Source organism: Ctenocephalides felis, unplaced genomic scaffold, assembly GCF_003426905.1.
Source record: "Ctenocephalides felis isolate EL2017-DRISC unplaced genomic scaffold, ASM342690v1 CF-g0.4_SCAFFOLD_01886, whole genome shotgun sequence".
In the NCBI taxonomy this organism is placed as follows: domain Eukaryota; kingdom Metazoa; phylum Arthropoda; class Insecta; order Siphonaptera; family Pulicidae; genus Ctenocephalides; species Ctenocephalides felis.
This window is the reverse complement of record NW_020538040.1, coordinates 60,898,132-60,922,876: the sequence shown is the minus strand read 5'-3', so window position 1 is coordinate 60,922,876 and position 24,745 is coordinate 60,898,132. Positions and strand designations below refer to the sequence as shown.

General features: G+C 28.3%; 1 protein-coding gene across 2 annotated transcripts; it reads left to right on the top strand.

Annotated features, from left to right (window-relative positions):
• The first annotated feature begins 259 nt into the window (after window positions 1-259).
• On the top strand, window positions 260-16,555 carry LOC113376676 (synaptic vesicle glycoprotein 2B-like). Of its 2 annotated transcripts, XM_026616683.1 has the most exons (13): window positions 391-489; window positions 2,778-2,828; window positions 5,197-5,358; window positions 6,215-6,377; window positions 8,308-8,364; window positions 8,537-8,601; window positions 8,786-9,030; window positions 9,957-10,123; window positions 12,024-12,177; window positions 12,241-12,367; window positions 13,806-13,962; window positions 14,429-14,556; window positions 16,235-16,555. In XM_026616683.1, exons 1-13 carry the CDS (start codon window positions 459-461, stop codon window positions 16,318-16,320), a joined length of 1,593 nt encoding a protein of 530 aa, XP_026472468.1. In that variant the 5' UTR covers window positions 391-458; the 3' UTR covers window positions 16,321-16,555. The 2 variants fall into 2 exon arrangements, with proteins under 2 accessions (XP_026472467.1, XP_026472468.1); XM_026616682.1 differs by lacking the exon at window positions 8,308-8,364 and having other exon boundaries at window positions 260-489; window positions 8,480-8,601.
• The last annotated feature ends 8,190 nt before the right edge of the window (window positions 16,556-24,745 follow it).

Genomic DNA, 24,745 nt, shown 5'->3' with positions numbered 1-24,745 from the left:
ACAATGTTGGAGCACCGGTAAACAATTCGTTCGTATGTTTGGAAATGTTTAAATGGGTGTGCCCCTTTCTTTAATTACATTATTTTGGTTTAAATCAGCCCCCGCTCCTTTCGTCACCAATCGAAAACCTATCTACGCCCATGAATAATTTTGCATGTGTGTGGCGATATATATGAATGCATGTGCAAAGCTAAATTTATAACTTGTGGCACATTCCGGCTAAGTGTAAATATTTACACATTATTACTTCAAACTACTGGTATAATTTATTGTTGATGCTTAATTTAGTAATTTATTTCGGCTGTAAAATACTCAAGACACGTATTGGTATTTACACAACGATATTTCTATATGAAAATTTGATAATAATTTTTATTAGCGATACTTGGTCGCTCATTTACTGTTAGACTGTTAAACAAAACGGTTTAATTGAATCTGTAGTTTGGAAATTAATAAATATGGACAGTAACACGGGGATTCAAATAATAGGTATGTCGATAATCAGTATCAATCATGTATATATATATATATATATATATATATAATTTCATTGAATATTAACTTATGTTAATTCGACTGTGATATACATAATCATACAAAAATATTTCGGATAATGTTTGTGTACGCTAAAATTACGATCAAACAACTTAAGATTTTTGTTTATTAAGCTATAAGTTAACATACAAGACAGTGCTTTTCATTATTCAATTTTCTAAAAATTATACATGTGAATAATATACGTCAATCAAAAAACAATTCGCGTTATTTCCAAAAAGATTAACATATGATAAAAGCGCTTAAAATTGTAAATAGTGTTCATGGTGCTAAAACTGTAACAGTCGAGTTTAAAAGAAAGTTATAGATAGGTCGTGAGTTTGAATATTTTTTAGCCGTTTGTACAAGACATTTAAGTGTAAATGGATCTTATAATTATATAACTATATATATACACGAATAAATATTGGTAGATATTTACCCCTTTCTACCTACTTATTGCGCATAAGTGCACATGCCTGAACATAATATTCATATTGAAATAATAATATTCATATTCAAATAGCTCATATGTTTATTATTAATGCAGCAAGCCTTATATGATATTAAAATTTTAAAATTATTAGGAAAGCCTACTATAATTTCGATAAATCGTTGTAAAGTGACCAATACCAATTTCTTGTGATATGTTGTTCAACGCAAAATAAGATGTGTTAAAATTTCGTAATATTTCATCAGGGTTATAAAAATATGGTTATAAATATTAAAGACAATATTTCTTGTAAATATGAAAGTTCAAACTACATTTCTAAAATTTAGAAAATATATACAAAAATGTAAAGTTTTGTAACTAAATTTTTCTTATACAAATTCAACTAAAAATATACTTCTAATATGTACATCGAACTAAAATTTGCAGCGTTAGAGGCATAGTTTAACATGTAGGATAAATTATTGAGATAATGATTCCAAGAATTGAAGAGTTATAAAAATAATCCATATTTAAACAAAATCTGACAATGAGAGGTATCATTGCTCGACGTAACTCGGTCCGCAATTTTTCATCTTAGACGCCTGTAACTAAAATTGAAACAAAAACTAAATATTTTATAATATAAATTTTTTATATTTAATTGTATTTAAATAAATTCATTAATTTGTTAATTTTCTTATATATAGTATCAACTCAAGCTTTTTTGTACTAAATGATATGTAATTAATATTGGTATGATTACTACTGCTTCATGAATATATTTGTGATATTTAAGTATATATGTAAACATATATATATATATATATATATATATATATATATATATATATATATATATATATATATGGTCAGTATATAAATCATGCCATTTATCGTATTTTATTGACGTAAAAGCTTTCTATAAACAGTTTTCTAGTGATTAGGCAAAAGTAAACAAATTATAAAAATTAAACCACAATCAACATAATTTTTCAGAGTACGTAATAAAGCAAACAACGTATAAAAAATAACAATGATGAAGTTCATTGTAACACGTAAATTTCCGAAGCCAAAAATGTATAGCGTTTATCAAAAAAATAATATTCTTAATTTATTCAGGTGTTCATCAGAAAAACTAACGTTTATCTACTTTTTATGGTAATTCATTTTTTAAGATCTATACCTTGGAACTATTTTGTATGATATTGTTATCTGTCACAGAGTTGTTGTTTTATCAAATTAATAAACAAAACGAGGGAGGTCAAAAATTGATATTTTATATTTTCTAATATAAATTCTATATGCCACTTTTCTTACAATACTGTACTTTACCCATTTTAGTTTACATATATTTATGTATACTAAATAATAAAATCAGTACATTTATCGTCATGCACAAGCAAAATAATTATATATTGGTTTAAAAGCTTTATTTTATTTTTTTATATTGTGATGAATAAATAAAAATGAAATACTCAAAATCTCGATATTACTTTTTGGACGAGATTTGCGTTCGTAAAAATCGTTCATTAAATTCAGTGCAGAATTGATTATGGCTTTTTTATAACTATAATAAATAACACCGTTCATAAAATAGTCGTAATTGTAATATCGGTTTAATAGGTTGATTATTTTTTGCCTTTTATAAATTAAATTGAATTGATTATAAATTTGATTGTTGTGCAGCCAACAATTTCGAATGATTTTTTATGGTTTTGAAAACTCATATACATATATACGCATAGAAATATTTATATGTAAATTTATATGTTTATTTTAAAATATTAAAATATGTTTCGATTATGTTTAGCTTCCAAAGAACCAAAACCAAGGCAGTTTGAAGATGCGTTGGCACTCACAGGTAATTAAATTATTTCTACTCTTATTACTCTATAATTATAGTTTATTGTGTGAAAGTATTTCTTGTTTTTATTTTCTAATGTTAATCATGTAATTCAAAATGTTTATTAAAATTGGTGCTTATATTTAAATGAAGTGAAATAATAACACTGCTTATATTGTTTACAAATGATTACGATTCGCTTCGCGTGATTGAATAATTCATAATACATATGTAGACATAAATATATATATATATATATATATATATATATATATATATATACGTGTATACATATACAATTACTCTTATACATTTTTGTTATACTTTAGTTATAGCCAAAAGCATAAAAACGTCATAAAAATATAATTTGTGTAAATTATTAGACTTGTAACTTTTATTTATTTTCTTATTAAACAATACAATCTGCTGATCATTATAGAAAACGATTGAAACTCGGATACTAGTTTTTTTGTTTGTATTGCAAAATTGTTTATAAAAATACAAAAATTCTTTGGGTCTCTTTTTGCTAGTAGAGTTAGTATAGAGTAGGACTATTTTTGGTCTGGAGAGGTCTAATCATCAATTTACTAATTTATTCGTACTAAAAGATAATGGGGATCATCACTGGAGGAGAAATTGGAGTTGATATTAATTTGTTTGCAATTTTCTAATAGTGAATCTTACTTATTTCAAATTATACTCATATCTTCCTTTCTAGTTAAGAAAAAAAAATTATCAATAAATATTACGACAAGTAATAATGTCTTTCCCGTTTTATGGAGACACTTAATATTATGTAGCATTTTTTTTAAATACAATTATCGATAATGCATAAAAAAGATTTTGTTTTTTTGCCAATTGTTATATTGGTTACAAAACTATGCCGAACTGTATGTATCGAATTGATATTTCAATATCTTTAGGAACGAACGCATTGATAGATCGCATCGGTGATGCTAAATTAAATCTGGTGCATAATGTCTGGATTTCATATCCTTCAATTTCAATTTTTGCTGGCCACTCCGTTAGATCTTATACTCGAAATTCACTTATCCAATCATATTCTGTATGGAGCGATTTTTAATTTTTTTTTTACTGAAAAGCGTTCCGGTCCAAAAGTGATTTTCCGGCGCGCTCTGGCTCGACAACGCCACTGTATATATAGTCCAATAATCGAAATAAAAATAAAAAATAATTGAACTATTTATTATGTACGTTTCAATACTGCACGTGTTTCATCATTAAGTAAGTTAATAAATTCAATCACAAATAAAACGGTATTTTTCCTGGATTGAACTTGTAACTTGCCGACTAATAACGCACACGCAGTATCGACAAGTGTTAGAAGTATCTAATAGTTGAGAATTTTTAGTTAAAACCATATAATGGTCTGATACTATATTCAAAATGCAATACTTTTTGAGTGAAATAATATATTTGTTGAATATTTTTGTATGAATAATTTTGGCGACCATGCAACTTTAAAAAGCCGTCATATGTTTACATAAAAGTGCAATATGAAGCCCTTTGGAAAGCAATAAATATTCAATTTAATGACGGGTCAAAATATTTCGACACTTGTACAATAGAACGACCTAGAGAAACATCCCTTCGGAGCGATTATGGCATTTAAAGTTTAAATGGTTGCGAGAAACTCAAACCCATATGTTTGCATATTAATACTCAATAATTCCAATATATGAGTATTTTACATAAAAAAGAATAGAAATAGAGTTATTACTAATGTTGTAATTGTTAAGTATTATTATTTGAAATAATTAAATTTCGATTCTTTCTAAAATAAGATACTAATTGTATTGTGATTGTTAAGTATTATTATTTGAAATAATTTTATATTGTTTTTTTTTCACGTAATATTAGTATTGCATTTGTATTGAATATATTTTTATAATATATTTTGGCACTTCAAAAAGCCGTTAAATTTTTTTAGAAGAGTATTAAATAAACATCTTTATTTATTGGTGTGGCCCTATTCATTTTGGGTCTTTTACCAATAAATTTTGAGACTAATGACCTTTCGAGATCGTCATTTGGCACTTTTTTAAACATTATGATCACCTAATGGAGGTTATTGTATTTAGTTTAAGCATATGTGGTAAGTTTTTCAGTGGTGTTCATCGATTCCTCTCGATAGTTTTTGAGTACTATCGACAAAAACTATCGACATCGACAAATATATCGAGCTAAAAAATCAATAGTAAAAGTACTCACTATCGACAGCGAAGTATCGATATTTACTCAGTTCTCCATATTTCGTTCTAACACTAGTATCGACACGTATAATTTTTGTTTATTTCGACTATTTGACTGCAAAAAATATTTCAATAATATATACAATGCTTATAATTTTATATTTATTTTATAGGTTTTGGAAAATTCAATTACCTTCTTCTGGTCGTGAGTGGATGCGTATTAGTATGTGTTTTGATGGAAACTCTTGGAATGAGTTTTGTCGTTCCTTCAGCACAATGTGATCTGGAATTAACAACAAAACAAAAAGGAATATTAAGCGCTATAGCTTTTATAGGTAAGCGCCAGGCAAATTATTTATCAACTTTCCGCAGCGTAAATTATATTTAGTAATCGCAGAAAAAAGAGAATGAAAATTTTTCATCCACGATTTCGAGATCAATCGATTTCAATTATTAAAAAAATATTCGATTTCTATTGATGGGGGTACCTGCTGATTAGTTTTGGCAATGAAAGCTCAAGATTTTCAAAAACTACAAAAATATCAAATATTACAAAAAAGCCCATTTTTATCAAAATTTTCGAAAAAATTTTTTTTAAAAAACTTTTTTTTTTTAAAAATGTAATTTTTGGTACGGGAATTTACAGCATATTATCTTAAGGCACGATGCGATGCACTACTAATGATTTGCATTTAATTTTGTAATAAAACCTCAATTCGATTTTGTTAAAAATGTATGTGATATCCTAACGTCATCTGCTGTATTTTGAGTGTCTCTTAGATGCTGGGTTTTAGACTTCGGTGACAAATTATACCAGAATACCTAAATACAAAATTTTGATATATTACATTATATTATATCTACCTATACAAATACATTAGATACATTAAATGATATTTATATATTTTATTTGTTCAATATAGTTGTTATATTTTATGTGATGAAATAAAGCAAAATTATTCAACATTTTTATATTTATATATTAGGTTAATTTTTTTTTTGTTTTTTGCGTAATTGCATAATTTGCATAATTATTCTAAAAAAATATTTGAGCAAGACAATTACAGAAAAAATGTAAATTTTTAATATATTCTATAAAACGTAATAGGACAACTGTTTATCAAATTGTACTATCTTCATAATTACGCCATATTAGTGATTTAGATTATATATTAGATTAATCTATTACAGGTATTATAAGCAGTTCACATTTATGGGGATTTTTAGCCGATACGAGAGGGAGGCGGAAAGTGATTATGCCTACACTTCTTCTTGCATTTTTTTGTACCTTGGCATCTAGTTTTGTAAATTCAGTTTGGCTGTTTATTTTGCTGCGATATTTCAATGGATTTTTGTGAGTAAAATTATTAATGATTATTAATTTGTGTGTTATGTACAATATAGTAGAACATACGTTTGTTTAAAGTGTGCCGTAAAAACAGTTAGAGAAATCAACTAAAGGGATCTTTTTTAATTTCTAATATTGAATGAACATTTGATCATTTACGCATACCTAAACAGAACATATATGTTAATTCTGATATATATATATATATATATACATATATCTGATATATATATATATATATATATATATATATATATATATATATATATAAATTAAAGTTTGATCTATAAAAAAATTAAAAATTATTCCACATTTGCCTATATTGTCAGGAAGATCTAGCTATTTGTGCGTTATGTAAAAACAAATTATCATTTTACTAAAATTTGGATTTAGTATCACTATAAATTTATTTAGATAATTTGCTCTAGATAAAAATGTCTATATCCTTTTGAGAAAATGATTTTAGAATATCCTTGAAATATTTCTCGGTATTAATTTTTATATTTGTAGCAACGGATTAGGGTTTACATATAAACCGACATTTTAGAAATCGGTTTTTGAATAATGATTTTCACAGAAAACCGGATTTAACCGGTTTCGTATTTTATATAGAGTTTTTATCGCTTGAATTTTTAACTTTTTGAAACTTAATATTAATTGTTAATAATTAAAATTATTAACCAAATTCTAAACATTTATATATATATATGAATTAATTAGTAGAAATTATAACAATACAAATTCAAAGCCAAAAAAACATTTTTTAAATTCATAAAAACCAAAGTTAGTTAAAATAATTAAGGAGTATTTACTATTCCGAATAGTTTTAATATAAATTTGGATTTATGAACTACACATAGAAGCAACACACACGTTTCGTGGAATTATGATGCACCGGTATGATTCCAAATCTTATCGGATCGATATGATTCTAAGAATCAAACCGCTTGCATTCATTTGGACCATAGGTTGCCAAACTTGTTTTTGCCATAGATCACTTGCAATGTTTTATGTTTTGTTATGGACTTCCTATATTAAAGTGACCACACGTACCAGTTTCGCCGGAACAGTCGGGGATTTCCATCTAGTGATCCGGGTTTTTATAAAATCAATTTTCGGCCCGGATTGTGCCGCGTTCTCAAAAAGTATAGGTTTGAATCGAATCTTTGCAATACTTGATACTAAAATTACAACTACCCATCAAATATCTGAAAACGATATATTTCACATTACTCAATAAATGCTAAGGATAACGAAGAAAAACTAATGTTTTTGGCAAATTTCTTTTTTTTTATGCATATAGTTTGTTTCAAGGCGATATAACGATCAAAGCGAACTTCAAACTTTTCGAAACCATTTTTGTAGTACGATTTGTACTTTGCCACAAAATTCAGCTATCATCTCATCATATGCGAGGTTGATGGGTGGCTGGCTCCGCTCTCAATACTGGTATTGGAACAGATTGTACGTTTTTAAAAATGCATAATTCGATTTTGATGAAACTTAGCGCACATTGTTACTACACTTTACAAAATATTTGACTAAAATTTAAAGTTGAAACATTCAATAGTTTCTGAGATATGCGAAGTTGATGGGTGGCTGGCTTCGCGCTTAATACTAACATTTAAAGTTTAAATCATTTCTAAATATGCTGTGGACCCCCAAATTTTAGTTTGACCCCTTGAAAGTTGCCATGGACCCCGTGGGGGTAAAAAATCAGAATTATTTCACTATTACCATCTTAAAAATTAAAATTATATACGCACGTTCTCTTCGAGTAAAAAACTTATCGTGGTAAAATAAAACATCACGAAGACAAACCTATTCTATAAAAATAAATTAAATAAGAAAATAATTAATTTAGTAAGAGGTATTTTAAAGGATTTATTCTATATGAGAAGATAAAATATTGAACATGGTATTTTATTAATTTTAGCGTATCTGGAGGAAGTGCAACAATATATGCATATTTAGGAGAATTTCATAATCCTAGGCAATCGCAGCAGGGCTATTATGGGAGCGTCAAGCATATTTAGTAAGAGGTATTTTAAAGGATTTATTCTATATGAGGAGATAAAATATTGAACATGGTATTTTATTAATTTTAGCGTATCTGGAGGAAGTGCAACAATATATGCATATTTAGGAGAATTTCATAATCCTAGGCATCGCAGCAGGGCTATTATGGGAGCGTCAAGCATCTTCGGATTTGCGTGTCTTGCATTACCGAGTGAGTAAAAAAATTAAATGATAAATATTGCAACAGTAAGGAAAAAAATATTCAAAGAAAAAACATGTTTAAAAATCATATTATATTATAATCATATTCTGCACGTTTTCACAAAATTACTTCTCTGAGTGAAGCATAAATTTTCATACTATTAATATCATAAATTCATTTTATTCATTAACAGCGGTTGCATGGTTAATTATAAATCAGAAATGGTCATTCTATATTGACTTTTTGGGATATACATACAAGCCCTGGAGGTTGTATATGGTTGCATGTGGTTTGCCATCACTGCTTTGTTGTTTTGCTTTGTGGAAATTACCAGAAAGTCCCAAATTTTTGATGAATCAGGGAAGAAACGAAGAAGCTCGTCAAATTATTGCCAAAATGTATAGAATTAATACTGGTAAACCAGAAAGTGAATTCCCCGTAAGTATGTTAATTAACATAATTAATTCACAATGCTATTTCTATATCTTAAATTATTATCTGCCATTAAATAATTTTACTTGAATGAAAACTTCGATGCAAAAATGTTCATTTGAATAATATAAAGACAAAGTATTTTTTGCAACCATAGTTTAAATATATATATATATATATATATATATATATATATATTATATATATTTATGTTACGTAGTTATAAATTCTGTTAAAACTCTCCTTCGATAAACTCAGGTTGTTGGGTTATAATTTAACCCTTGTAGCTGTGAACTGTATTGAACACTGATTTGTTTGTATATTATGTATTTGTTGCAGTTCATATTACAATCACTGATTTGTTACTAAGTTATAATGAAAGAAGATACATTTATTTATTATTTATTGAACATGTTGTTACGCGGACTTTACTTTTAGAAGTGTACAATTAGTTCTATCAAAACACTCCTCTACCCCCTTTACCAGGGGTAGCAATCTATTCGTGTAAAAGCTCAATGCCATGAAGATTGTCACCTTCATGGCCAATATAATAAAATAAAAATACGTCCAAACGATATATATATATATATATATATATATATATATTCACATAAATAACAAATATGATTCAAACTATCAGATTAATAGAACTATATAAGTAATATGTGTCAATTAAAGTATGATTAAAATTACTATTAAATGCGATTTGTGATTTTATGTATTGAATGCGAATTGTGATTTAACAATTGCTCTTTCATATATCCCATACATTTTAAATATAACTTCAATACTTATATTTCTGAAGTCTCACGAGCGGTATATAAAAAATAACACGAACAAGAATTATTTAAACTGTAATATACTATATACATTCTCATTTATTTTATGCTGTTATTATTCAATGATAATGCTTTATTCAACAATTTTATTAGGTATCATCAATCTTAGATGAATATCCAGGAGTGGATGGTGAAAATACAAATAAAACAAAGAAATCATTTTTAAGAACTGTATGGGATCAAACTGCTCCGCTGTTTATGGGTGAGCACATGAAAAAAACACTCATTGCATGTACTCTGCAATTCGGAATATTTGCCACGTAAGACTTTTTATCAACTTTATATATAAATAAGATATATATTAGCCCAAATCCCATTATATTCGTGTTAAGATTTTTATACCCTATTAACTATAGTAATGCTAAAAAAAATATTCTTGAACAGTAACTTCTTGTAAAATATTGTACATCAATCATTTATTTGAATAATTTTCACATTTGTTCTGTTTTGTGCGTTAATTGGTCAACGAAATTCACTTTTCTAGTCATTATTATTATAGTTTGTTTGTTACATCATTATTTATTGAATGCATAACGGAGTCATTAAATATTTTCCATTTGAAACGAATTTGGATCATGTTCTGAATTTCAATTAAGTAACAAATTGTTCATTTGCTATTGTTGGATGATGTATGAAAAACAATATAATACGTTATGCATAACGAGGAATATGATATATGGAAGTCTATTTTTAATATTTTTAAAGTATATTGATTATGAATATTAATTAGCATGTCAATGACAGGTTATTATGATTGACGTATTAAGTATATATATATATATATATATATATATATATATATATATATATTCTCAATATTATATTAATTAATTAATAAGTGAATAATAAAAGTTTTATTAAACAATCCCTAGGCTCCTTATACGGTTGATGTCCTAAAGCCTTCATTTTATACAAAAATACCAGCAATTTGTAAATAAATAAAATAAACCAAAACTAGTGGGGCATCGTGCCTTAAGGCAAATTGCTGGAACTTTCCGTACCGTAATTAAACATTCGAAGAATGGAAATAATCAATAATTGTTTTGAATAATTTCAAAAAGATTATGTATTACATACTGTAAACTTATAAGTGCTTTTAAATTGGGCGACGAGCGTATTTTATGAACAACTTATGTGTACGTTTACAAGAGTTCATTTTTTTAAATTTGATTTTTTTGATAATTTAGACATTTTTTGATAATCTAGAATTTTTTTTTAAATTTAAAAAAACGTTTTTTCTAAATATTTTGAGAATTTGGAAATTTTTGAAAATACTAAATTTTTTTGAAATTATCGAAATATTCTTTATTTTTGTAAGAAATCATATTTTTTAATTTTCTAAATTTTAGTTTTTTGTTGAAAAAGATGAAAAAATTCGAAAATTTGAATTTTTTGAAACATTGAATTTTTTTGAAAGTTTTGACTTTTTTTTGAAAATTTTCAAAATTATTAAATTTTTTGCTCAAGCAAAATATTTTTTGAATTAATCTAATCGGATGATCTGTTCTCACAAAAACTGCATAACCGTTTTTACACCCTTTGCGCTCGATACCTCCGAAACAGAAAATTTTGCAAAAACGCCGATAACCGTTGTGCCAAAAATTGTAATTCAGTTTTTGGGAGAACGAATTGTCGGATTTAAATAATTCAAAAAACATTTTACATGTATTGACAAAATAAAGAACAAATTATTTTTTTGGAAAAGCAGGCCCAACGGCTTCGAAGATCGAATGAAAAAAGTAAAAAAGGTGCCATTTTCCCATTTCATTTACTAATATTTGCAATTTTAATATTTTATATATTATAATTTATATGTATTACATTATTTTATTAATATATTTTATTTTCGAATGTTATGAAAAAAATCAATACTATTAATTAACTATATTATTTGAAATATTTTTGATAATATTGATAGTTTGAAATAGTCTTAATAATATTTTTGCTGAATAAATTACTGGGAATAATTTTTGTTACATTTTTTCATATCCTTAGCAATCCCAGACAAATTTTCTTCTGAAAATATTTTTAAAACATATAAGGTTTTTGGATTAAACAAATTAGAATTGTTAGTAAATAACCAAATATGAAGAAATCCAAGACGAATTACTTCACATGTAACATATATTAATATTACATATATTCTTTATTTAATTTCAGATCTAACGGCATGTACATGTGGTTTCCCGATATCATAAGTAAAATGACAGAATTTCAAAACGCTCATCCAGGAGTACCAAGTACAATATGCTACGTTGTCCAAAATTCATCAATGCTTAGGGCGGACGACTTCATTGATACTACGAATAGTACGGTAAGAATATTGTAAGATGATCCAATAAGAAAACTAGATTGTAATTGTAAATAATTATTATAGACCGAGTGTAAAGACACAATGGAAGAACAGGCATTTATGCATTCTTTAATGTTGGAAGCTGGATATGCGATTGGATTTCCCATAATAGGTGCTATTATTAACTCTGTGGGAAAGCTTCCAATTCTTGGTACGTATTCGTAAAAACACTCACTTGCACGCACCAAATATTAAAGATATCAGTAATAATGTGACATCTAATACGCAACCTCTATAAGATGATAATTAATATTGGGGGAGGGCGGTGGGGCAATTTAAAGTGAAAGCATTCGTATGCAAAAAAAAATCTGAAGAAAACATTGTTATTTCTTTTTATTTCGACTATAATTGATTTTGGTTCCAGAAGATATGTCAGCTATTTATTGAAAATTATGTTGAACAATGTTTAAATGGTTTATCATGTAGAAAAGAGTAAAACAAACTTGTTCAAACAATATCTATTTGCTAAAATAAATATTAAAATTTTAGTAAATAGTTATTGTTTGAACAAGTTTGTTTCTACAGAATAAGCCACTTTCTGCGATTAAAAATGCTATCAAAGTAAAAATGAAAATAGTTAAGAAACATGAAACAAAAATAACTTCAAACAATACATTTCATATTTTACAATATTTTTTATTAAAAAAAAGTCTCCTCATACCAGAACATAAATGCTAAGAAATTTGCTCCAACGTGCAAACCAAGCCAAACATATAAGTGCCTTTACTTGGCATAAATCATAACTTAAATTCTATTATATTGAGCCCGTCGTGGTTTAATTATTAGCATAAACTAGTCCCGGGTTCGATCCCAACCTCAGCCTATATCAAGCAGTGCAATATAAAATTTTCACGAGATTAAAAATTTCAAATATAATGTCGAATGAAAATAGCCTTTTCTGGGCATTGCTGCAACACACACGCGAACAATATTAGATATACACATTTAATAAGTAAATAAATTTATATGGAATAAATTTATGTGGTCCTTAATATGTATATTTCCGAATTTTTTTGCTCCCAAGGATTCAAATGCTTCCAAATTGATAAAAAAAAATCTCTAAAAGTTTTAAGTCTCAATATTAACTTTAAGATAGCTCGCACTCCAACCAAATTTCTTATGGAAATAACATGGGTGAAATTTCATTTGTTTTCTAGAACTTTATAACTTAACGACAATTGAATCAAAAATTTGAGAATAACATAGTATTTGCTTATTTTGATCATAAATAAAAAAATTACAACAAAAATTTAGTATATATTATAAAATAAGTATTTACTTAGAAAATAGAATCTAGAAACTTTGGTTGGACTGCGGACTATCTTGAAGTTATTATTAAGAGCTGAAACTTTCAGTGATTATTTTATCAAATTGGAAGCATTTGATTCCCTGGGATCAAAAAATTAAAAATATCCATATTAAAAAATATGTATATGTTATAAAAAGACCTATCATATATGTTGAAAGTTTGATCATGCAAGCCGTAATTTTTTTTTTACAAAAGTGCATAAAAACTGACAATCATTTGGGCTTCAATTGTAATATATAATTGATATATGAGTACATTAGCAACTATATTATATTTTCAGTATTCGTGATGGTCTCATGCGGGATTTGTGGAATAATTTGTGCATTTATTGAACATTTAACAATAGCATCATATTTATATTTGTGGTTGCTGGTTTGCGGAATTGCTGTGACAGTGGTAAACGCGGCATTAGTAGATCTGTACCCTACACAACTCAGGTAATGTTAATTTGAAAATTTTAATTTATAACGATGTTATATAAGACACTTAACTCAAGACAAGATTTTTTGCTGAGAAACTTGAAAGTCTCGGCAAAAATTAGTGAAATTACTTCACAATTTTTGTTTATCAATTAACACGTTGACTGTGGGGCTCGTTGTCTCTATATTATTTTTCTATGCTAAAACGTTGTATTTCTAAAATGGTTTCATTAACACTGTATTATTTTGTAATGAATAGTTTCGTTTAAATCGTAATTCAGTGGCTGTGGCAAAAAGTAGTAGTTGAATCCTCCATCTCTCCACAATAATCACTAACTAGTTAGTTAGTTGGTTCTACTACGCTAAATTGGAACAAATTTAAATATAATAGATATATAATTCTTTACAGCTTTCACGACTGTTAATTTGACAATAATACCTTTTAAAAAATTATTTTTTAAATATTGTGTAACTTTTATTTCAGGGCAATGGCAGTATGTATATCTTTAATGATGGGTCGATTAGGAAGTGTTGTTGGAAGCAATGTTGTAGGAATAATTCTAGATTATAATTGCGATTTAACATTTTTAATATCAGGAACATCTCTGATAGGTAAGTAATAATTATTATCATTTCCTATAGATTCATAATTTAGCAAATTGTATTTATGCATTTTTTAATTATTTTTAACAACCAATAAATTTCAAGTTACAGTAATTATTAGCTTCGCGTAGGGTGAGTTATAGTAAATGTAAAAATATCGAAAATAAAATTTTTACGTATCTTTACGTTTCAAAGGTTTCTGAACATTATGGCATACCTTAGAAATTTTTTTGTATGTATGTGTATGTGTGAGCGGATACAATTTTTTGTTGACGATTTCAAGAACACAGATCAACCCATTTGAATAATTCAAAAAACACTCGCTTTCTATCAATAAGGAGACGTGCTGATTAGTTTTTGGATCTTAGCTTAGAAATTTCAAGTTTTCAAAATTTCTAAAATATTATAAAGTATAAACTTCCCGTACCAAAAATTATTATTTTTTTGAAAACGATTAACATTTTTGAAAAAAATTTACTTAAAAAAATGAGATTTTTGAGAAACTATAAATTTGACAAAAATTACTTTTTTTGAAAAAAAAATTCTTTATTGAAAAAAAAAATGTTTTCTTTATTTTGACATATTTTGGAAATTCTGAACTTTTTTTAAAAGCAATCGTACTGCTTTAACTGCATAGAGACAAAATATCAAAGCGCGTAAGCGCCGCGTCGCTGTCTTACAGATAAATATTGGTACGGAACCCATAGGAAAGTAAACAAAATTTATATTTATTATTAAAATCTCTATAAAATATCTGATAATTTGATGTGCATATGTCATCATTTTTGATCGCCAAATGGCATTTTTTTTACTTGTTTCATTAGATCTCCGAAACCGCTAGACCTGCCTTCATGAAAATTTGATCAATTCTTCATCCTGTCAATACAAGTAAAATGTTTTTTTAATTATTAAAATTCGCCGCTCCGTTCTCTTAAAAACTGAGTTACAATTTTTGGCATTTTTTCCCCGTATCTTCGGAACGGCTAGACCTGCCTTCGCTAAAAACTAATCAGCACGTCTCCTTATCAATACAAATCGAATGTTTTTTGAATTATTCAAATCGGTTAATCGTTGTTCGCGAAATCGTCGACAAAAATTTGTATCCGCACACATACACATACACACACACACATACATCCATGTTTTCTAAGGTATGCCAAAATGTTATGAAGGTTTTGAAACGTAAAGATATATAAAAATTTTCATTTTCGATTTTTTTGCGATTACTATAACTTGCCCTACGGGAAGTTAAAAATATCAAATTTATCAGAGAGGTCAATAGATTTTTCAAAAATTTTAAAACTTTCAAGAAACTATTTTTTAAATTTTAAAAAGTTCCAGCAAAATTTGCATGACATGTACCACTAGTTACTTTTTCAAAAAGCAATTTATGAACTTCACGTTATATTGTAATTAGCCAAAATTTTCGATATTTTGCGATTCAAAAATATAGCCTACTGGTAAGTAATATTTATGAACTTTTATAAAGCCAAATATTTTAGAATCAATATTAAAAATAACTTACCCTACGGGAGGTTAATAAATAAACAAATATAGAATGTAAAACAATCAATTGAGTTTCTACAATAAAAATCGAATTCCACATAAAGCGAATGCTATCATAGTTGCTATCAATTACACACGAACATATAAACATGTTTATTCATTAAACTTTATTAATTTCCAGCATGTGGAGTGATTGCATTCTTTATACCGAACATTTATCAGAAGCAAGTGGATAGAAGAACGAGCATTGCTTCATATGGACCATAACCATATTTCCGTCGTGTGTTGTGAAATGCAATTATACTTTGAGAAAGTATTATCAATTACAAAGAAAATTCAGAAGTTGCTACTGAATCATTTTCTAAAACATCGACATGAAAATTAATAACTCTTTATTGTTATTAGATTCGATGTAAGATATATGTACATACTCATAGGTAAAAAATGTTAATGCCGTCAATGTTCAAAATTATAAAGAGAATAAATAAATACTTAAAATATATTTTTTTAGTATTGAATAATGTTATAATAATGCAGATGAAAATGATATAAAAATACAAATTTCACATTTTACGATTATAAATAACACTTCATAAACCGCATTCGATTTGATTTTATATCTAAAATAATTTATTATTTGCTATAATGTTTACTCATTCTATTCATATACGTTTATTTTTTGCATTTTAAACATAGAGAAGAGAACATAAAGATCGGCGGGAAAAAAGGTCCATCACTGATATCTCAAAAACTAGCAAAGTTAAGAATTTATTAACAATATTTGAAAGTAGAGAGAAAAAGATCTATAACCAGACACCACATTGATTCTTACGACGTTGCTATCGGGAGAAAAATGGCAAACGTTTATAAATCTATAACAAAAGTATTTTCTTGCGTTTTTATTTGTTTTAATATAATGTTTAAGTATATGTTGTTCAATTGTTTTATAAGATGTATTGTTAATTTTAAGTTAGATTCAACAGTTTTTTTTTATGTAACCTTCAAAAAAGCTTACACCGGTGGGTTAAAAGGAAACAAATAAACCTTTACCCTGGCAAATGGTGTAAAAGTAAAAAGTAGCAAATATAAAAGTAAAATTAAGTTAGAAAAAGCAATTTTACAGGATATAAATAAATAGTTATTCCAACTTTGCTGACGAATATTTCTGACAAAATATCAGATCAAGGTTATATACAGCGTTGTATATTTGAAAAATAAATCCAAGAAATTTATATTTTGCTTTGGTTGAAACATGTAGCTATTATTTCGTAAAATCTCTTTAAAATGAAAAATAAGTCATTGGTCCGAAATAGGTCATTTTTATACGCCTATGGGGCAAAAAAGACCAGGCTACAGATTTTTGAAAAATCTGTATAAAAACACATTAAAATTATAACGTCTCAGGATGATTATCACTATTTCATAAAACTCGTTTTTTAAAAAAAAATCATGATCATATGTTATCATATAGGTGCTAAAAAATAATTAAAAATAACAGTTAATAATACATTTTTCATATTTATTTCGTAATTCTTCTTAATAATGCAATATTTTTAAAACAGGTACAAGCTTTAGTAGGAAAATGTCTTGGTAAAATTATAGCCAAAAAAGGAAAACCACAATGTAGAAATGAATTAAGAATTATTACAGACTCGTCAAATGGTTTGATTATCTAAATTTATTATTTGAAATTTTGTATATTTTAAAGCTTACTTATATCTACTAGTTTTTATGAAATTTGTCTTTAAAGCTGCAATTTTACAAAAGTCGTAAATATGATCATTTTGTTTCACCCAATTATTATAACTCGCCAATAGTCTAAATCCACATTCACCTGGTTCAGATTTAGGTTTACGCTCAAATGATCTCCGTTAATATCACATTTCTTTATTTAAAAAGCTGCTTAGGAAAAATTTCAGCATGAACAGGCAATACCGCTTTCACATTTCAGATTGCGGAAATAAGAAACGTATTTTATATTTACTTTTTATGTGTCTCGCCGGATTATGAGTACTATTAAACAGTTTATAGCAAGATCTTGTACGATTGCTATAAATTGTGGAAAATAGAGAAGTATGAATTGTCTTAATTATCACATTTAAGAAAAATGTCTTAGTTTTAATCACAATACTTCAGAACAGTATTGTAACATCAAATAAATACAACTATGTATAAAACTTAATTATCATAATTATTGCGTTCAAGATTATCATTAATACGTACCAAAATTGTTAGTTTAGTTTTAGTTTAAATATAATATTTAAATGCAAAATAATAAAACAATATTTTATTATATGAAGTGAGTGCCAAAAAAAAGAAATTATTAGAGACCAAAAATAGTTTTATGTTGACTACGACAAGCGCTACGATGCATAAAAGCCATGGGTAAAAGGAAAAGGCAGGTACAAAAAAATGAGATTAGTAAAAAAGCTGGCTACATGGGTTTTTATCTTCATTTGGTACGTCAGTTAGAATTTGAAGAAATTTAGCGAACCTCATATTATGCATACTCGATGTCTTCTAGCGCCTGGACTACATCAGAAAAGCGACTTATGACAAATTTTGATTATCAGTTTGTCAAACGTTGATAAAATTTCAATATTAAACCGCATGTAGGGCCATATAAATATAGTAAGTTTAGTATCACCTTGATTTCTATCATTATGAAAAAATTTATTGAAATAGCCCAATTTTTTTTAAATTCCCGTAGGGTAAGTTATAGTAAACGCAAAAAAAATCAAAAATGAAATTTTTTATATATCTTTACGTTTCAGAGGTTTCTGAATATTTTGGCATACCTTAGAAGAAATGTATGTATGTCGGATACAAATTTTCGTCGACGATTTTGGGAACACGGATGAACGTGTTCAGCAGCATCACGTGTTGATTAGTTTTTGGCGAAGGCAGATCTAGTCATTCCTAAGATATGGGGCAAAAAGTGCTATAACGGTAACTCAGTTTTTAAGAGAACGGAGCATCCGATTTGAATAATTCAAAAAACATTTTACTTGTATTAGCAAGATAAAGAACTGATCGAATTTTCATGAAGGCAGGTCTAGCGGTTTCGGAGATCTAAAAAAAAATTAAAAAAATGCTATTTGGCGGTCAAAAATTATCATTAAACATATGCACATCAGATATTTTATAGATATTTTAACAATAAGTATAAATTTTGTTATTATTCCTATGGGTTCCGTACCAATGCTAATCCGTTAGACGGCGGCGCGGCGCTTACGCGCTTCCATATTTCGTCTCTGAGCAGTTAAAGCAGTACGATTGCTTTGAAAAAAAGTTTAGAATTTCCAAAATTGTTCAAAATGCACTTTTTTCAAAGTCTTTTGTTCAAAGAAATGTAAATTTTCATCAAAAATTTATAGTTTTTCAAAAATCTAATTTTTCAGAGTAATTTTTTTTCAAAAATGTTAATCTTAAAAAAAAATGGTACGGAAAGTTCCAGCAATTTGCCTTAAGGCACGATGCCATGCGCCCCACTAGTTTAAATATTTAATTACGAACAAACGACCCGGCCGATCTTTAACAAAAACTAATCAACTAAAATCTTTCGAACCATTTTTGTTATTTTAAAATCGATTCAAGATAGCGGGCTAAAACCAGGACTTTTTTCTACTTTTGCGCTAATTACAAAGAAACGTTTTGGCCGAGCATTACGCAAAACTCTTCAAGTTCGAGATACATTAAATGGCTTTTTAATTTTTTTTAAACCGGTCCTATCGTCAACGAGAGAATATGGACAAATGGTCTTAAATCAAATTAGTTTCATTCGATTCATGATGATTTGAAACGTAATAAAGACTATAGTGTTTATTAACTTTTCAAACGTGAAGTTTATATTTCCGTCAGAAAATCAGATTCGCTTATTAAATGTTTTCTCTACGTTTCAAATCATTTTGAATCGAATGGGACTAAAATTAGAAAAGCTGTGTATGTTTAGATATGAATTCAGCAAATAAATATGAATAAAATTCCAATTTCGACCACTACTCCGTATTGATAAAAAAAAGACGAAGCCTATCAAGAATGTACCTATAGGTGATTTATGCAAAACAATATTATCAAATATTATCCTGCGACTGCAGGATAACATATGTTAAACATCTGGACCCGTATCCGCTCCGCTTTTGGAATAAAAGACAAATAAACTGTGTTAATACTCAAATGGATTGACAAAGCTTCATCGCTTCGTATCTTTGAGTTTTGTAATGTTTCGGACGTCACGAGGGACCGTAGGACAATCTTTTTGTCATTTTTCTTTCGCGCACTTTGGACATCTCGTTGGACAAATGGTCTTAAATCAAATTAGTTTCATTCGATTCATGATGATTTGAAACGTAATAAAGACTATAGTGTTTATTAACTTTTCAAACGTGAAGTTTATATTTCCGTCAGAAAATCAGATTCGCTTATTAAATGTTTTCTCTACGTTTCAAATCATTTTGAATCGAATGGGACTAAAATTAGAAAAGCTGTGTATTTGTGTGTGTGTGTCAGAGCCGATCTTAGACCTTTTATCCACGCTCTCGTTAACGGCTGGAACGAATATGTTTAGATATGAATTCAGCAAATAAATATGAATAAAATTCCACATTTCGAGCACTACTCCGTATAATAAAAAACGAAGTCTATCAAGAACGTACCTATAGGTGATTTATGCAAAAACAATTTATCAAATATTATCCTGCGACTGCAGGATAACATATGTTAACATCTGGACCCGTATCCGCTCCGCTTTTGGAATAAAAGACATTAATAAATGTAATACTCAAATGGATTGACAAAGCTTCATCGCTTCGTATCTTTGAGTTTTGTAATGTTTCGGACGTCACGAGGGACCGTAGGACAATCTTTTTGTCATTTTTCTTTCGCGCACTTTGGACATCTCGTGTTTTATACATTTGATCTGTAAACATCAGGTGAGTTGGAATCGCTCGGCGCGCAATCGCGCGTGGCGCTTTCCATGCGCCATTGAGCATTGGGTCCGGCACATGACGGAGGGCGACTCGGGGACTACGTACGAGCGCCGAGCCTAAAGGACACCTCAGCTCAGCTGTGGACCGCGGCCAATTCTATTCTGTTGAAAAAAGATAAGAACGTACGCACGAATACGCTGGGTCGGCTCTAATCTCATTTGGCATCTTTACACTTCCGAGCCTTAGAGATCTCCAACATTAAAACGGAAGTTTAAAATTTTCATAGGCTTTTTGCTTATAGAAGACAGTGAAATTACTTTGTGAATGACCGCTGGTTGAATAGTTTTGAAAATATTTCAATAATATTATTATCGAAGTAAAACTTCTTTAGGCGCGACTAGGTTGTGAGCCGTACAAATGCAACGGAAGTGCGTTACGGCAGATAAGATAAGAGTCGAGTGCCAATGATTTGTCATTTGATCTCGATGATATCTATACGGGTCGATTGTGATTAGTCGTCGCGTATGTGAATAGAGATCTGTCGTGGCATGCGTACCGGCATCAAGGTTGTATGCGTTCTGCCGTCAACGTTGTATGAGTACCGATATCAACAAGAAAATCGGCATAGATAAACATTTTAAAGTTACATCTTAGTACAAATCTTGATTTAATGAAAAATGCCTGAATCAGAAGAATATTTTACCCTGTCCCCCGTAAATAATTATAATAAAACAAATGCAGCATTTGCGCCGTGTATGAAACATAAGTTTGTTGAAATAATTTTGAAGTTACTAGGTAATTACTTTTACTTAAATGCCATCTTGTACAGTAGCTTAAGTTTTACTTCAATCGCGTGTGAACCTTACGCGCACTTTTTTTTATAATTTAATTACTGATATTTATTATTGAGGCAGGAGTTCTGCAAGACAGTGTTTTAGTGCGACTTCTATATATTCTTTTCACAAGTGAATTTCCAACTTTTCAATCAACCACAACAGCAACCTTTGCTTATAACATTCAGTTATAAGTTACAGTTCTTTTGACGCGCGCTGATGTATCTAAGGCTTTGTTAATTTTACAAAGGCATCTAAATGTTATAGTGGATTGGATAACAATGGAGAATAAAAATAAATGAGAGCAAGTCTAACCATATAACGTTTACATTGAACAAGACAACATGCCCAGAAGTTGGAACTGATACTGAACTATTTTTATAGCCAAGACATTCCAAAGTACTGATTGTGTCAAATGCCTAGGTATGCATCTACATCCCCAGACTGACGTGGAAGGACCATATTCGCGCAAAATTAAATACTATAAAAATTCGAACCGCTGAACTATACTGGCTTTTGGGACGCAAGTCAATTCTATCTATTGACAATAAACTTCTAATTTACAAGGTAGTAATAAAACCAACTTAAGGCATACAATTGTGGAGCTGTGCGAGCAAATCAAACATTGCGCTAATATAGCGCGCCCAGTCTAAAATATTAAGACAGATCACTGATGCTTCATGATTCGTAAGCAGTAAGATCTTACACGACGATCTTTATATTGAATTTATAAACAGAGTTATAAAAATTGATAGTGACAAACATTTACATAAACTAGAACATCATTTAAACTGTATGATCACTCAGTTTCTTGAGACACCAATTTCAAGAAGAGTGAAGAAGTAGCTGCTTAATGATAATATTCACAATTTGTATGAAACAAAAACAAGTTGTTTTGAATCGGCTAATATTTAAAATGTACATTTATTACTTCAATAAATCGCCACTGAATTTTTAGACCTTTCCGACTACTAGTTTTTATTTTAATGCAATTAGACAAATGCTTGAATTCGCGCAATGGGGGGAAGGGTATTAAAAAACTTTTTGGGAAAGAAACGAAATAGTTCTGATTCGAGTAATATTTAAAAAGGACATTTATTATTACTTTAATAAATCGTCACTGAATTTTTAGACCCCCCGACTAAAAGTTTTTATTTTATTTGAATTCAGACAAATTGTAAAATTTTTATTACGAAATTTTATTACTAAAAATACCAGATTAAAATATTTAATTAATTCAAATTTGTATAATTCGACTAATATCGATAAACATAAAAATACGAAGATCGGAATTGTCTTAGAAAATCGATAGGATTCGATAAAAATTATTTTTGTGAATTCATAAGTCGACGTGTGACCGACATACTCTTAGATATCATGCATAAGAATGAAAATGCACTGACCTTGTTTGAAATCACCGATTCTTCTGGAACATCCCGATTACCAATTTGTTGTCTGAAAAATAAAGAAAAAAATGATAATTGTTAAATATATTAGAAATATAAGGTTGTGCTGTATAAGATCTGTGCATTACCTCGTGATTTCCAGAAGAGAACTACTCAGGAACCAGGAACCATGAACCAGGAACCAGAAACCGGAAACAAAACACTATCACTGCACTAAAACACAATAAACACTAACATCACACAACACTACACAAATATTCAAAAACTGATAAATAAAATCGCTTAATAAAATTACTCAAAAATCGAGAAAAAAGATCCTTATGAGTCAAATTATTTGACCACAATCAAATATCTGTTTGCTTTTTAAACTACTATTTAACTTTAATGGAACTTGTAAGATGTTCGTTGATGATAAAATACATAGCAATTCGTTTTTTGGGCATCTCCAGTTTTAGGGTTGGTCCTTGTAAATTCTTGCACCTTTTGACTGGTTAAATGTGTAAAGTCTAGTAGAAAAATCTATCAACCGATACTTGTAAACTTACAAGACACAACAGACCAGTGGCCTAATAATTCTCGTTTGCTTTTGGCAATTAACTTTATCAAAATCATCTTTTGGGACAAACATCTGAGAATAGATTAGCAACCATAATGAACTATCTTAGAAGCTTTGAAAGTCCTTTTCATCACATATTACTATCTGAATCTTCTGATTTGAAATTCCAAACATCTGATAAAAGTAGAACTTTAAGTAATGAATTTAATAGTTAAAATGTCATTTGCTTTATTCGTCAAGTGTTTATGAGCGTGATTTTGCACAACACTGTTAACACGAACAAAACACTTTTTTGTTTCATAAAATGATCCAAAAAGTCAAACTGAATTGTTTCAATAATCACTGATGTATTGTGTTTGTACTGTTCAATAGTTTTTATATACTTGTTTTTAATGATAACATCCATATCTTTTGATTTTGTGTGTTTTTCACGATATTAAGTTGCCTTTTTGTTCTAGCGAGTCCTTCACTTTGTTTTTGAAATGTTTTGAAGGACCTCTGTTCTTAGAACTGGATTTCGCCTGAAAATAAATTTCAAAAAAATTAAATACATTTATTCCAATATATATATATATATATATATATATATATATTTTGTAATTTATTAACTTCCTGTAGGTTATAGTATTTCGAAAAAAAAATAAATATCTTTATGTTTCAAGGGTTTCTGAACATTTTGGCATACCTTAGGAAAAATGGATGTGGATGTTATAAAAATTTAAATAATAAGCACTTTTTATATTTCTATGGGCGCCGTACCAATCTGCTAGACTGCGACGCGGCGCTTACGCGTTTCGATAATTTATCTCTATAACAGCTACGCAGGGCGGTTGCTTTGACAAAAAGTTCGAACTGTTTCCAAAATTAAAAAAAATTTTTTTTGAGTTTTAATTTTTAAAACGGGAAGTTTAAAATTTTAAAATCAGTTAAATAAAAAATCGAAAACTTTTTTTCAATCTCTTACACAAA

Coding starts and splice junctions, on each gene's coding strand:
- LOC113376676 (XM_026616682.1), top strand. CDS start 459: ATGGACAGTAACACGGGGATTCAAATAATAG. Junction 6,378..8,479: donor CGATATTTCAATGGATTTTT/GTGAGTAAAATT, acceptor TATTAATTTTAG/CGTATCTGGAGGAAGTGCAA. Junction 14,557..16,234: donor ATCAGGAACATCTCTGATAG/GTAAGTAATAAT, acceptor ATTAATTTCCAG/CATGTGGAGTGATTGCATTC.